Source organism: Thamnophis sirtalis, unplaced genomic scaffold (genome assembly GCF_051295495.1).
Source record: "Thamnophis sirtalis isolate CommonGarterSnake01/CBP01778 unplaced genomic scaffold, rThaSir2_p1.2 scaffold_12, whole genome shotgun sequence".
Classification (NCBI taxonomy): Eukaryota; Metazoa; Chordata; class Lepidosauria; order Squamata; family Natricidae; genus Thamnophis; species Thamnophis sirtalis.
In genome coordinates this window covers 53,255,535-53,272,127 of record NW_028261392.1, presented here as the reverse complement: position 1 = coordinate 53,272,127, position 16,593 = coordinate 53,255,535, and the positions used below count along the sequence as shown (strand labels likewise).

The following is a 16,593-nucleotide window of genomic DNA, read 5'->3' as shown; positions in this document are numbered from 1 at the left end:
TAAAGCTAATCTAACTACTGGCCATGTTTTTATAACGTGTCTATCCTCTCCTTAAGTGAAAGGATAGTGGGTTCTTCTGTGGGTAGTTCAGGCATGGGGCTGAAATCCTGGCCTGTTGCTACTCTAAAAGGGTGGAACCAGTGCTTGAGTGTACAGCATTATTGAATGCTACTTCCACAAAAGGTAGAAGTTCAGTCCAGTTATCCTGTTGAAAATGAATAAAACATCTTAGATATTGTTCTAGGACTGAGTTTTTCAGTTTGCCCATTAGTTTGGGCGTGATGTGATGAGCTCAATCCTTGGGTGGTGTCAAGTAAAGTTAAAAATGCCCTCCAAAATTTTGAGGTGAATTGGACCCCTCTACAGAGGATTCTCTGTAGAGCTCCATGAAGACAACAAATGTGTATCAGGAATAACTTGGCTAGACTTGTGGCAGTTGGGGTTGTTTGGCAAGGTATAAAATGTGCCTGTTTTGAAAACAGGTCTGTTACGGCCCAAATGACAGTATTCCCTGCACTTTCTGGTAGTTCTACAAACAAGTCCATAGCAATTTCTTTCCAGAGTGCTGAAGGTTCAGCTACCTTCTGTAATATTCCTGGGATTTTCCCATGATGTCTTTTAGCTTCTGGCACATCAGCATTATGTAGGGCCACCATCCATCTGGCAGTGACTCCTTCCAGGGCTAGTGTAACCACTCCCACTCTGGATCCTTGGGTTTGAAAATTCTGTATTCTTGCATGTAGGTGAGCACATGTGCCACAAAGAATCCCATTTTTTGGGGGGTTCCCATCAAACTTCACCCCAAGGGAAGGAGTTTTTCTTTCTAATTGCAGGTTTCGGGGTTGGTTGGGAGTGGGCCCCAATCCACGTACCAACTGGGAGGAGGGTTTGCTGGTCCCCTGCTGTTGCTGTTGTGCCATCTGCTTGATCAGCAAAGCCCAGAGAGGGGTTAGCACCCCTGGAATCATCTGTGGCTGCTGCCCTTCCAATGCTTCTTGGTTGCCATTCTGGCTCCCCCCGGATGTTGAGATTTTCCAAAATCTCCATCACCAACTGGGTTACATGTCTCTTCAGACGATCCTCTCTCAGTGATGCTTCATTTAGCTCCTCCTGGTCAGAGGGGGCTACTAACTCTAATTTCCACCCGGTTTTCAGTTACCATGGGTGAGGGTGACTCCTCTGGTCCTTCCATCCCAGCCTCTTTCATCCCGATGCTGATTGACCAGCGGAGGTTTTTGGGGTCCTCCAGGTTCACTTCATCCTCTCCGACAGGGTGCATGGAGCAGGACTCTGGTTGGGGGGGGGGGAAGGTTGACATCTCCCTCCAGCATTCAGCTTCCCCTTGTTCATTGTTGTGCTCAGACATGGTTTGCAGGGTCCCCTTGGTAGAGCAAATATTGCTTCTCCGGGTTGACCGTTTTGCAGGTGTTGCTTTATGTAAGGGCTCCTCTCCTAACTTAAGAAAGTGGAGTATTTGAAATGGAGTATTTCAAAAGGAACCTTTTATTAAGTAGAATGGCAGCCATTGAATTCAAAGCAACATCTGAATCCCCTTAGGCAATGCAAGTAGAATTAAAGCAGTAGAGACCCCACTCATTAGTTAGAATGCAGATTTTAGCCAATACACAAGTGTGAAGATGTTTCCTTTATCAACTGCCTTGAGAGCTGAATAAGCATACATTCCCATGGCTATCTTCCGTTAGACTTTAAAGTGAAACGTCCCACATGGCCATCATAAACATTCCTCCAAAAGGTGAGGGGATCTCAAGGCACTTTGGCACCAGGAAACTAGTTGTAAAATATCAGTTGTCACAGGCACTGCTAATAAATTGACTCCAAGGCCCCCCTCCTCCCAACTGAATGGCAGTATCACTTTTAGGAATCTGACAGTCTGGCTTTTCTTCCTCCTACCGAAGACCACCTGGTGTTCTTCAAAGGAAGGAAGGAAGGAAGGAAGGAAGGAAGGAAGGAAGGAAGGAAGGAAGGAAGGAAGGAAGGAAGGAAGGAAGGAAGGAAGGAAGGAAAGGGTGGGAGGGAGGGAGGGAGGGAGGGAGGGAGGGAGGGAGGGAAAAAGGAGAGGAAGGAAGGACCACAAACCTGGCACTTCAGAGGATGCTTTGAAACAGCACAGCAATCCTGGGCTGGAAGGGACCACAGAGGTCATCTAGTCCAACCCCCTGCTCTAGCAGGAGACCTTATATCATCTTGGTTATTTTAGTGCCTCTAATACAGAGGAGAAATCCCCAGCAATCCCCAGGCATTACCAATCTCTCCCCCCAGTAAATAAAAACCTACAGCAAAAAACTTCATGCAGTATTAAAAAGAATAAAAAAGGGGGCTGCTGTGTATTGTTTAATGCAGTGTTTTTCAACCACTGTGCCGTGGCACACTAGTGTGCCGTGACATAGTGTAAGGTGTGCCTTGGGAAAAACACTTTATATATAGTCAATATAGGCACAGAGTTAAATTTTTTTAACATTTTCTAATGGTGGTGTGCCTCGTGATTTTTTTCATGAAAAAAGTGTGCCTTTGCACAAAAAAAGGTTGAAAAACACTGGTTTAATGGACTGCTAAAGTGGCAAAATCGACAGCTAAATTGGCCATGCCCACCCAGTCACATGACCACCAAGCCACTCCCACGTGGTCACATGACTTCCAACCCACGCCCACAAAATAAGCCACGCTCACAGAACCGGTAGTAAAAAAAAATTGAAACTCACCACTGGATACAACACATTCCTCATGAGGACCTTAGGGAAGGAGGCATCTGAAATTAAGTAAGATTGAGATATAAAACAGTGTGGTCTATTTATTGCATTAATTGTTATAAATATTCACATTGAATACATCATTCATATTGGAGGGACTCTCCAATTTTATAAGCAAGAGAAATCAGAATCTCCTTGGCAGAATCATATGCTTAGTGGAAATTGCTTGGTGAGATGACTGGCCATATAAATCACTCAATAAATTACTGAATGTCTGTCACAACTTGAATTGTCATAGTGCAGGGGTGTCAAACTCAGGGCCTGCAGAGTGCTTAAATCTGGCCCACAGAGGCAGCCTGGAAATATCAAAGGACCAGCCTGCAGAGCCTCTGACGGCCAAAACCAGGCCTCCACGTGGCCCATTTTCAGGCAGCAGAGTGCTGCAGGAGGACTGGATTGAACTGGATTACAATTATGTGGCCTCAAGTAAGTGCCTGATGTGGATAGAAAACAAGCAACATGCTATGTTAATACTACAGTTTAATGCCAGATTTATGTACTATAAATCCATTTAATCTACAATCAACAATCAATAATTGACAGCCATTTCAATTTGCTATCCTGGAAGTTTACCTCTGCTATTATATCTTGTATTACCATGTTATTTATGCTATTGTATTTTTAGTATTAATTGTGAAGGAAATTAGCACCCACCGCTCTCCTAGAAGAATGAAGTATCCTAGGAAATATTAAAAAGACAGAATATTATATTTCCCTGGATAAGAAAAGGGAGAAACATGTTTTTAAAGAGAAAGTAGCTCCCTGCAGCTTCCTGTCCCCCTCCCACTCTGTCAATGGGCAATTAAGGCCTGAGCCAGTCTATTCTACATAACAAAGATAGGATTAGCCATCTATCCATTTCACCGCATGGCACTTGGGAAGGTTACATCAGCAGCAAGGCAAACAAGCTTGGGTCTCAGGACAGCCTACAAAGTTAACTAAAAAAACCCGCCCCTGGGAGTCTGATAACCAATCAGAATACATTTCTTACACAGGGATAGGAACAGGAAGTGTGGCCCAGGAGAGGGCATAAAACCCAGGGACCCTCAGCATCTCGGCCCTTTTTTCTTCTTCAACATCTTCAAGGCATGTGATCCCGCTTTCCCCGAGGACCTCAAACCATGTGGTCCTGCCCATTAAAACCTTCTTTCCAAGCAACTTCCATCAATTGAATCTTTTTCCCCACTTGGAACTGAAATGCCCCAGAAGGACATTTGTTCCAACAGTTGAATAATAAAAACACAATAGCATAAATAGCTTTTCTACCTGGAAAAGCAATTTACTGTTAAACAATGGAGTATAAATTTAGAAATAAAAAGTTTAGTGGAGTATGAAGAATAAAGAATAAAAGTTTGCCAGTAATATCTGATAGAGGAGATAGGAAAATGGTTATAGTAAAGATCTGTGGAAAATGGCCACTATGGCCATGCCCACCCCTGGCCACACACCACCACACACACACACCAGCCCTCCAAGGTCAAACACAACCCTGATGTGACTGTCAATGAAATTGAGTTTGGCAGCCCTGTCATAGTGTAAAGAAAATCATGTTTCTTATGACAGATTGTTAAGTCTATGGCATTATCTTCCTATTCAGGTCTCCGAGGAACCCACATGGAACATGTCTATGACTTCTACAAGCCGGACCTGGCTTCAGAGTATCCTATGGTAGATGGACCACTTTCCATTGAGTGCTATTTCCATGCTCTTGATCAGTGCTATGCCACATATCGAAAGAAAATTGAAAGCCAGTGGCAGAAAGGTCTGTATGTTTGGAAAGCTAAGTTTTCCTCTGTTTTTTTTTTCTCATCCTCTTATATGCTGATTTCTTTATGCAAGTATGGCTTGGTATAGAGCTCCACCCATGGAAAGTTGTACTTAAGATGTGAAAAGGAAATAGGAAATAAAGTAATAGGAAATAAAAGAGAAATAGTCCTCATCTTGTGGAGCCCTATTGAAAAGGGCCATGATCTTAAAACTAACTAATCTGTGTTTTAGATTAATGTTTTGGGCAGTGGAAAAGGAGAAGGAAGAATCTTGAACACATAGCTCTGCTCAGCAATGGAATCTGTTCTTTTTGCATATTAAGTTTTTTATTTTTCCTTTTTCATAACATATAATCACATGTATACTATTACATCATCAACATCATATTGTATTATTAAATGTTTACATCAATTCACCTTACCATCAACTCCCAAAAACAATTATTGGCTCTTCTGCTCTCCATACACCATGTTTGTACTTTATCCATCACTTTCTTCTCCCTCTCTCCTCCCCCTCCTTACCTCCTTTCTTCCCTCTGTCATCCTTCTCTTCTCTATTTCCCCTTCCTCTCTCCTTTTCCTCTCTCCCCTTTCCACTCCTCCTTTCTCTCCTCTTCGTCCCCCCACCCTCTCTCCTATCACTCTCTTCTTCCCTTACCTCTCTCCTCTACTTCACACTCTTCATCTCATTTACTTGGTGTTTTTCAGCTTCTGAGCGAGCTCCATTTTATGTTGATGGCATTTATAATTCCTTTTCAGTATACATATTTAATTTGACATATAGCTTCCTCCTTTTTTTAAAAAAAAGAGAACAAAAAGTGTGTGTGTGTGTATATATATATATAGTCATTGTGCTTTTAAACTCCTCCTCCCCAGCTATTTTTGGCCGAGATGTAGACCTGGTTACAATTCCGAACTATTCTCATCATTATATTTATATAATTATACATCCTTACACGTCCCCAATTTGTGATTCTGTCTTTAAATCTCAACAGTTTCCCATTGCAAGTATATTTCATGTTCCCTCTCCATTTTTCCATATCTTGGATTAGATTACCCTTAATTGTCTATAAATAGCAACCTTTGCTGTTCAATGTTCATTACAATTCCCTTAGTCTACTGTATAGAATAACAAATGGTACACATCTCACTTTATTCATCATCTTAAAGGTTCTATATATATATCCATGTTTCATATATTTTAACCCACGCTTAATTGTCCTTCTATTGTCATAGTCAATCAATTAGCAACTCAGTTTAGTTATCATGTAAAAAAGTGAATCATAAACCTCTGCTTTACAATCTCCCCATATCAGTTTCATATTTATCCATATTCCATGCCTTTTGACCTTTATTTAATTATCTTTCCATTATCATAATCAATCTGTTAGCAACTCCATTTTATTGTCATATTTAGGAATAAACCCCTTATCTTAACTTTGTCTGAAGTAAGGAATATACTCCTTCTCCTTATTTCAGAGCCTTTTCTCTGACTGAATTACTGAATATTGCCTTGACTTGGGAGAAAGCAATATTTACGTGAACATTCACTGTCCCAGTTGTCAATTCTTTTCTGAACCTCAGTTGTCTCTGTTTCAAGCTGATTTCCATTATAAGATAATACAAGTGATACAGCCAGAGATTTTACTTATCTTAACAAGGGCATAGATTTAGAATAACGGAGTTGGAAGGGATGTTGTAGTACAACTCCCTGCTCAAGCAGGAGACCCTATACCTGTGATGGTGAACCTTTGGCACACATGCCACAGGTGGCACTCGGAGCCATTTGTCAGGGCGGGTCTAGGACTGTTCTCCTCGTACCCTTCGCCGCCCCATTTTTGCCCCCAGGTTTCCGCCCCCAGCTATTAACCTCTACCATGGGACCCAGCATCTTTACTCCCAGGCCCTTCCTCCTGGGCTTTTGGGAGAAACACTGTTCACCCTGGGTTTTTGGGCTCAGGTGACATTTCACCGCCAGCCAATCAGAGGAAGGGAAGGGAGAAAGAGAGAGGGGGGGAGAAAGTGTTCCGTGTGGAGTTTCCTCTCTGGGGGGCTTGTTTCTTGTTTGACCTTTCCAGAATTAAGATTGTTTGGCCTTACTTATACTTTACTCATGTTTTCTTTTAAAAGCAATTCTATCTCTCCATTTCTTTTATCTTCTCTTATGACTCTCATTTTTTCCCCTCTTCCTCAAACTCTAAATACTTTGCACATAAGTTTCAGCTCTCAGAAATAAAACCCAAAATGCTAGTGAAGTGGTTTGGATTTATGTAATAATGAATTTGCTACTGTCTTATGTCTAGAAAATTTAAATATTCTAGAAGTGAGAAGGAGTCAATTTGGAGAATTGTCTCAAAGCTGCAGGCCCTAACACCCCTTCTTAATTAGTGGCTCCAGAGGAAGGATGAAGGATTTATTTATGCTGAATAAATCAATTTTTATATTATACATAATGGCAGGAAACTGTGGTTGTGCAGCAGAGAATGAGCTATAGAAGTACAGGCTTCTTACAGAGTGGAACATGGGTTACTGAAATTTGAAGACCTGATGGGGAGGATCCAGAAAACAGAGATTATCTGTTTTATAAAACACCCTTCTCTTTGGGCGAATTTGCCAAATTATTTCTATTTCTATTTCTATTATTATTATTGTTATTGTTATTATTATTATTATTTTACTTGAGCAGCTGGGATAAGCAAACTCTGTACTCTGGAAGATTTCCAGTTCATGATCTTCCACACACCATTCTGTAAGCTGGTGCAGAAGTCTTTTGCACGGATCTTGTTGAATGACTTCCTTGCATCCCGCAAACCAGACACAGACAGTGGAATCTACAAAGGGCTCAAGGATTTCAGGTCAGTGAAAGCTATAAGAATTACTTCTCCAATTCTATATATTAAAAAAAGAAATCCCCAAGCCTTTTAATGAAAGGTGCTTTTTAATGGGAGGTTTTTTTTGTTATTTTGGTGGTGGTGGTAGGGAGAGACAGTGAATTACAACTGAGAATTTAATAGCTACTTTAGGATTCAGACAGCAGATTTATGGGAAAGGATCACTACCTGGGTGATTACTACAGAGAAATTAGATTATTAGATAAGCGTAAATTTGGGAATCTTAAAATAATCAGCTGTACTTATTCCTTTGTAATTCCCCTTAAATTCATAGAGTTGGTTGCCCATTTAAGTTTCCTGTAGCAGAGCTATTTAGTATGAACAAATCCAGTCTGTCTATAAGCTGGGCCATTCAGAAGCCTGTCCTATTACAGTGTTTAGACCAGTGATGGCTAACTTTTTCTGGACTGAGTGCCCAAAGCATGTGCGTGCACAAATGCTCACACTGAACCCCCAATGCAATGCATGTACACACACCCTATGCATGTGCCCCAGCCCCTGTGCATGTGTCCCCTGTACACCCCTGCCTGTGCATGCACGGCACAGCCCTGATGACCAGCTGGCCAGCAGGAGGCACGCGCAAATGCACGGTGGAACTAAGGCAATGGCTCGCAGAGAGAATACTGTGTGCCACCTGCAGCCACAGGTTCGCCATCACAGGTTTAGACTGTCCACTGTCTAAAGCAGAGATCCCCAACTTCTAGTATGGAGACCACTATCAGTCTGCGGCCTGTTGGAAACTAGGCCACGCAAGTGGTGGTTGAGCACACAAAGCTCCATTTGTGCTCTAAAGGACAGATTACTTCATTTGAGAGGATAGGGAAAAGAATAAATAGAATAAATAATATTTTTTAAATATAGCAATAGCAGTAGACTTATATACCGCTTCATAGGGCTTTCAGCCCTCTCTAAGCGGTTTACAGAGAGTCAGCATATTGCCCCCAACAATCTGGGTCCTCATTTTACCCACCTCGGAAGGATGGAAGGCTGAGTCAACCCTGAGCCGGTGAGATTTGAACCGCTGAACTGCTGATCTAGCAGTAGCCTGCAGTGCTGCATTTAACCACTGCACCACCTTGGCTCTTATTTATTTGGTGAGAGGTTATTTTTTCAAAACATTGGACATATTATCTAATACTCATGACAATCCAAAAATCAGAAAGTAGGATATCAGTGTACCAGTCCTTAATATTCTCTCATGACACATTGAACATATGAGGGATCACAGTTGTACTGCCCTGTTGACATTTATCATCTACAGATTTAAAAACATTATTAAGAAAATCATAGACTAGGAGTTCCAATTAAATTCTAATGCTTACATTTGTAGAAATAACAATGAAATAAGTTAGTAACAAAAATTATACTATCAAGCAACTTCACAAGTAGCTGAGGAGTTCATTGCAGTTTTGGAAGAACCTGATATTAACATTCACTATTATGGTTTAAATATAAACCTCTCAACACAACTGAAAGAAGAACGTTGAGGAAAAAAGACAAAATTGGGACTTTTTCTTGAAGGATATTAACAAGGTTGAGGATTTCATGATAAAAAGAAAGGCCTATAACTCCTTGATAAAACTTCCAGAGAAGAAAAAGAATTTACTCCATGAAGATAAACTGAAAGGAGTCACTTAAACTTAATGAATTAACTAAAATTAGGACGGATTTTCCTTTGTTTGATATGTGTAACTTAAAGAAAGGTTTAATCCAAAACTTGAAAACATAATACACACCTGCACGCGTGCACGCACACACACACACCCCATTTCCCCCCAAATAAGACCCACCCCAAAAACAAGCCCTAGCAAATCGCTCCATTCCAAAGTACCCCATAAGCAACCAAACCACTTTTCACCCGGACGGAAAAATGACAGAGACTCAAAGCTTCATGTGCTTGCAAAGGGGATGGTTTGAAATGGAGCAATTAGCTGGACCAGCAAGCAGGGCAAGTGGAGGCCAAGGCATATCCATTGCTGCTGCAAGCAAGTAGACAGTGGGACAGAGGGTGGGGCCAATGGTAGCTGCGCTCCCACTCCTGTAGGACTCTGCGCTCACCACCTCCCGCACTTTAAAAAAATTACACCTCCCCTGAAAATAAGCCTAAATGCTTATATGCACTCAAGCTTCCATGGTAGCTTGTATGGTAAGAAGTCAAAGAAAAAGATGCATTAGAAAGTTTTAAAAAGTTTAGCACTTTTTTTAAAAGGGTGAAAAAAGGGGTTTTTCTTTCTTCTGAAAGGTCGAAGAATTTGAAAGAATACAATGAATTTTGTTAACAAAAATGGTGACAGTTCACAAAGATTTTAGGTGCAAATAGAAATACATATTTCTGAAGAAGAAAAGCTGTCGGTGCTGCAGAAGCACCAATTAACAGATCATTAACATCATGCTCTGAAGCTAGGTGAGACTACTTTCTTCTCTATCTCCTTGACCTATATTTCCTGGAACAGATAAACCCCTTAAAAAAAGAAAAGAAAAATCCCCCGACATGACTGGAGGAAGGGGGAACTAACTAACCAGAACTAACAAAAAAAAAATTATACGGCAAGTATTGATGACTGCTACAGCTTTTGAGGCACAGATGGGTCAGAATAACTAATGAAAGAACTTTATTTGTGTTACTGATCTTTAAAGATTTGATTGAGGGAAAGTGACACCCAGTGGCAAAGAGGAGAAAGTTTTTGAGGTGTGCTATATGTAAAGAGAATATGTGGCTTGAAGCCTAGACATAAATATCTGACTGGAACTTCTGGTGTCCTTGAAGCTGGGCAAAGTATAACTGGCAAAAGAGAAAGCAAGATACTTTGCTGTTTATTACTTGGTGAGATTTATTGTTGAGACTAGTTAAAACTGACAGGTTATTGTGGATTATAAATACCAATGGACTTGGATTTATTAATTGGACAAGACAAGCTGGCAATTGTGGACTTGGATTTTGGATTACAAACATTGGTTGAACTGCAGCTCTGACAGAGACAGTTGGATTATAAATTTTATTTTGCTCTAGTGGATTTAATCATTGGAACTTGCTGGATTATAAAGTTTATAGATACATGAAAGATTATAAAAGCTGTAAATCTTAAGGTGTAATTTAAATTGTCTATTGATAAGTTGAATAAGTTTGGCTAATAGACAACACTAATAATTACTCGTTTGAGAATTGAATATTTGATAGGTGGGAATAAAAATTAGTGCTCCAAACCTTACCAAAATTGGTAAAAAGCCTTCCTCTTCAGCACCCTCTTCTGTAGCTCCTAGTCTTGTACACCAAAGATCTATAGACTTAATGCTCCAATAAAAAAAAATCTAACAACTTCCACAAAGAAATGCAGGCAACGTTACAGATTATTCAAGAAGCAATTTTGTCACGGAAAAAAGATACAAGTAAGAATCATGAGGAGATAAAAGGTAATTGCAAGTTGATCGTGGGGAACAGATGAGGAGCCAGATTCCAGCAATACTGTTTATTCAAGATAAGAACACACTATAAACCAAAATGCAGCTTCCGGCTGACAGCCCCTTTTATGGGAAGCTGTCAGCCATTAACCAATAACGTTAAAATATGCCCCACACTTGTGCAGCAGTAGGAAAAGCCTCTGCTCGTGCCTGCGAGATAACACTCATGGGATGTTCCATTAACTTTGTACTACACAAACATAATCGTCCAGATACATTGGTCTACGATGGCTTTGTGTCAATTTGCGGCTCTCCTGTATTTCCATTGGGCTCCCACCCATCGACTGCATCCTCGATGTTTCTTCAACTACACCAGATGGATTGCTAATGCTCTTCGGGGCCTCCAAATGGCCATATCCCTCAGCCGGAGACAAAGAAGAGCGAGATGGATTCTGCGGCAGTGGACCATCAATAACAGGTGTTTCATTCTGCACTTAGACGCAGCCCTTTCAGTACCATTTCACTTTTTCCAGCTCCCTAGTAATCGTCCATCCTCAAGCTCCACCCGATACAAACGGTGACCCATGACTTCTGTGACATGTGTTGGCACCCATAGGGGTTGACCAGTATAATTTCGAGCATATACTTGGAGACCTTGCTCAAATGTTCTGACTATATTTTCCCAGTCTGAAAGGGTTAGGACACTGTCAGAGGAAATTAACTTCTTCACCCCCCACAAATGCAACCACTTCTCTGTGTGCCCAAACCCACAGTGCCTTTTTCTAACAGCCAATGTAGTGGTTTGGTGACATATGCCTTCTGTCACAAAAACATACTATAGAAATTGAGGAGTCCCAAGAAAGCCTGGGGTTCCATCTTATTCTTTGGTGTTGGCACAGCATGTATTGCTTGTACTTTCTCTTTGGTGAGGGGCAATCCAGATGCATCATCTAGGTACCCCAGAAACTCAACTTGATTTACTGCTACTTTACACTTTTCTTCCTTCACCTTTAGCCTGGCCTCTTGGAATCTGTGTAACGCTAGTCATAGTCGTTCAAATAGTTTAAGTTTACTGGCAGCAGATATGAACACATCATCAAAACAGGGGTGTCGTGTAACATACATTCCATCAGGCTCTGGAACAAACCTGAGGCCACACGTACCTCAAACTGTAGGTGACAACAACGGAATGCCTCCCGATGCTTTATAATGGTTTGGGCTTTGGCAGTGGCATCATTCACAGGAAGCTGTTGGTAAGCTTGGGCAAGATCTAATTTTGCAAGGGCAACAACCTCCCCCTCCCTTTCCCTCAAGAAAAAGGTGCTGCCATTGGTAACAGGTTTGCATTCTGTTGAAGAGCTCTATTCAGAGTACATTTATAATCTGCAAAAATCCGGCCCGGCCCCGCTGGTTTCATTGGCATCATGACAGGGGTTTCCCACTTGGCGTGGTCCACCTGTCCACTGGTTCCAGTACACTTTGTGGAATCAATTTATCTAGTTGTTCGTCAACCTTGGGCTTTAATGTAGATGATTTCATTGGTGCCACTTAAAGGTCCAAACTGAAGGATACCAAGGTACCCCTATATTCTCCCAACTTCCGGTCAAACTCAGCGGCAAACTCTTTACTCAACTCTCTGATGGTCTCCCCCAGGATTTTGTGAACCTCAGTAATCCCTAACCCCAAAGCCACAAACCAATCCAGTCCCAGGAGGTTAGGCAACCAATGACAACCAATTTAAGAGGCCTGAAGAAGTCTTTATATTCTACATGGAACATTCCACTTCCCTTGAAGGGGATGTAATTTCCCTGATAATCTCTCAAAGGGATACATTCGCGTAAACTTCCACTTGGCTCCTTGTGGCACCAAACTCTGTAGGGTCTGCCAGGATACATTTTTTGCCGATCCCATATCCACTTCCATCTGACAGGGTGATCCTGCAGTACAGATGGTAATGTAAATTTTACTACTTCCCAGAATCCCGGGATTCCCGGTTTGATTGTTCATCCTCTCTAAACAACCAGTGTCTGTATTAATAGTAAAAGACACATCCTCTGAGGTTCTCAGTTTTGGCAGGCCCCACTTCCCCCCAACGTTACGAATTGGAGTCTGTCCTGTTGGGGTGCCAGAAAATGCAGCACGGCAAACTTGTGCTAGATGACCCTTCTTCCCACACTATCTGCAAATGGTATTTTTATGGTGGCACATAGCTTTCGGGTGGTTTCTGCCGCAACTTATGCACAAGGAGAACAGCTTCTGCTCCTCAGTCAATCTGCGATCCTTGTTGTCTGCCATCAACCGTTGGATGTCATCATGATTATCTTCCTCATCTTCAGTGTCCCCCTGCAATTCTGCCTCTCCCTGATGGACAGTTGTTTCCCTTCTAGCCTCCTGGGGGCTGCCTGACTTCTGCATTTCTTTCATTGATCTATTTGATGATTCAGCGGCTTGTGTCTCTTTTACTGCTGTCTATAGCATTAATGTTGGTTTTGCCAGTAATCGTCTCTGTAACTGAACACCCCAAACCCCACAGATCAATCTGTCTTGAAGGAGATCATCTAGGTTGCTAAATTCGCAGTAGATAGCTGCCTTCTGGGGGCCACTGTATAACAGCTGATAGAGTCACTCTCCGCCTGGTCTCTATGGTAAAAAGCATGTCTTCTAGCAATGCAAGATGGTCAGGGAGCATAGTGTTCCCACAATTTACCCAACGATATCTCCCAAGGAACCATCTGAAGGGGTTGGGGGCGCAATGAGGGCCCTCACCATCTCAAACACTTCTTTTCCACAAATTATCCAGAAAAGCGTTCTTACATTGTCTGTGATATTTGTATAGTCATTAGCTCCCAATATACAGTCAGAAAGGATTAAGTATGAATCCCATGTCTGTGTTTCAGGATCAAATGGTGCAAACTGTGGTGAGTTAGCCATTGTATTTCCAAAACAACACAGTTGCCACTCAAACCTGCCTCTTAATCTCTGCAACCTCTAAATTAGAAGTTCTCAGCATTGGCTCCGAGTCCAGGAATTCCACCTTTGTTGCCAATGCAATGTTGAGCATGGGGAACAGATGAGAAGCCAGATTCCAGCAATACTGTTTATTCAAGATAAGGACACACTATAAATCAACATGCAGCTTCCAGCTGACGGCACCTTTTATGGGAAGCTGTCAGCCGTTAACCAATTAAATACGTCCCGCACTTGTGCGGCAGAAGAAAAAACCTCTGCTCATACCTGCGCAGACATAACAGTAACCAACACAAAATGGAAGAAAAAATGGACAAGTTAAATGAGCAGGTTCTTAATATAAATTCCCAGCTAGAAAATTTAGAAAACAAAGGATTACAAAGAATGAACAAAGAATTCACAAAACAGAAGATAAAAGAGAAGAAATGTGTCAGCCGGATCTCTAGCATGGATTTTTCCCTTTGATGTTTGCTTGCTATCTGCTGCCATAGTAACGAGGAGGGGGGACATGGCATTGGGGTTTGGGGAGAGAGCTGGTGTGAAGATGGCCTATGTGAATAAAAAAGGAGGTTTGCTCTCACAAATTACTGTGCTGCTGAATGGAGTTGTGTACATCCAGTCGAGACCATGTGTTGTGGCCCAGCAGAAGCCGTTGGAGCTGCAAACAGACTCCAACAGCGAGGGGCCTTATGAGTCGGCTCTGGAATATGTGGAGGACCCTGGACAGGGTTCTGATTCCAAGCAGGGATCAGAGAGGCTGGTTGGCCACCAGGAAGCACCTGAGGCATGGAGCAACAGTGAAAGCCAAAGGGAGCTGGTCCCTGAGGTCAGGCCCTGGAGCAGTGGTGAAGACGTCAGGCCTTTGAGCGGTGAGGAGATGCAGAGGGAATTGGTCCTGGATGCCAAACAAAGGTGAGCAGATAAACGCCGAGAGCAACTACGCAGATACAGAAGATAATTGGACCCAGGTGGTTGTAATTAGGCTCCTCCCAAGAGAGTACATAAGGAGGCTGTTTGCAGGATTCAACTGATATACCAACACTGGAGAAGCTCTCAGGTGTATTTCTTATCTTGGAAGTCTGGATTGCTGCCCAGGTCTTGTCAGTGTGTTAATTTATTGTGAATAAATTGTCTAGCAGTAATCTTGTCTTGGAGTGCCTCGGCGTACGGAGGGGGGCGGGTCAGAACAGCCAACCATCCTGGAACTCCAGATGGACGAAAACACCTGAAGATGTGCCCCAGATGGCACTATGTGGGACAAGGGTTGGACATTTAGCCTGGGTCCTTGGAGAGGGATTTGAGGAAACCTTCAATATGTAACTTTCATACGTTTTGGCTCAGATCTTGCTTTTCTTTCGCTGCTATCATTTCAAACTCAGTAAAAATATCTCTTCTCTACTTCAATGGAGTTGGGGGTGTAAGCAAGATCTGCTTTATCAGCCAGCCCGGAGACTTAGTCTACCGCAGGGGCTGAGCACACAATGTCAACCCACAGGAGTAACCAGGAAGACTGTGGAGCTGTGGGGTTGACGTCCCCCCAGCCACACGGCTGCAGGGAGGAGACAGAGTGGCTGGAGGAGCTGCAGCTCAAGCAGAAACTGGTCCAATCTGGGTCACTGAACGTAGGACGTATGGAGGTCCTGGAGGAGCACCCCCCCCCCCAGGGGTAACTGTCACCAGATGCAAGCAGGGAGATCATGCCTTGCAACAAGCCGACAAAGAGGACCTCCTGCTGACACATGCCCTGCAACTTCTGCACGAAGCTCTCAAGAGTCGGTGAGTTCAGGGGCCCCTTGCAGAGAAACATGCCCTGCCTGAGTGTGAAGAAGCTGGAGAGGCAGCAGGGGGAGTTCTCTACAACACCAGTTGTGATTCCTGCAGCTCAGCAGGGGCTGTTCCGACCAAGGCTTCCTGAGAAAGTATAAATCACAATCTTAGTCCCAAAAAACCTATTTTATTTATACGGCTGGGAGTTATAGCATTCACAGCCCACAAGGCTTTACAAACAGTCTGTGAAGATTCTGCCAGATGTCTGCTCGAGTTGCCACAGTCTTTCAGGAGAATGTTGATAAGCACCCACATTATCTCCCTTGAAATGCTGCCAGAGACTTAATTGTCAAACTTAGTGCAGAGTCAAACAGAACTTCTCAAAGCTTGAACTGACCAGATGAACTAATTGCTTCCTGCAAAGACTCATGTCCTATTTGCTCCCCTTTTATGCCTTATGGGAGGGGCCAGTCATCTCCAAGCCTTACTGCCAAGTCGATCCTGTTTTCTTAATTGTTCTTGCCTTCTGGCAGCTCTGAGCATGTGCATGCGCACACTGGGAACAGGCTCCCACTGTTTTTCTGCTTCATTGATGTCAGACTCCAGAGGCAGCACATAACTACCAGATGGCCTTGGCCACTTCTCTGTCTCTGATGCAGAGCCCTTGTCCGAGCCTTCCCCAGACTTCAGGACCAACCTTCTCACTGTCCAACTCTGCTGCTAGCTCTGTAGCTGCAACAAGGACCCCCGTTTCTGGCACTACTATCTAGGTCTTGATAATGAAAGAGTGGATGGCTTCACTTACCATTGGGTTCCCATCGCTACTACTCCCTTCAGCAGAGCCTAGAGGGATTCTCTGGCTGGGGTTCTCTCTGTTGTGTCCTTCCGATGCAGCCGACAGGCGGGGCCAGAGCAGCCGATCCCTGATTGGCTGAGGCGCGCCTGCCGGCTGGCAGGAAAATCACCACCCTCCCATTGGCCAGCCAACTGACAGCTCGGATATATAAAGAGCTGTCAGTTGGGCTGCCGCTGTCC

General features: G+C 43.0%; 1 protein-coding gene across 1 annotated transcript in view; it reads left to right on the top strand.

Moving 5' to 3' along the window:
- HMGCS2 (3-hydroxy-3-methylglutaryl-CoA synthase 2) overlaps positions 1-16,593 on the top strand; it is a 41,885-nt gene that overhangs the window by 8,641 nt on the left and 16,651 nt on the right. Inside the window, exons 4-5 of the mRNA XM_087726570.1 lie at positions 4,366-4,530; positions 7,221-7,389. Coding sequence (XP_087582696.1) covers positions 4,366-4,530; positions 7,221-7,389 — 334 coding nt within the window. The remainder of the gene's footprint in view (positions 1-4,365; positions 4,531-7,220; positions 7,390-16,593) is intronic.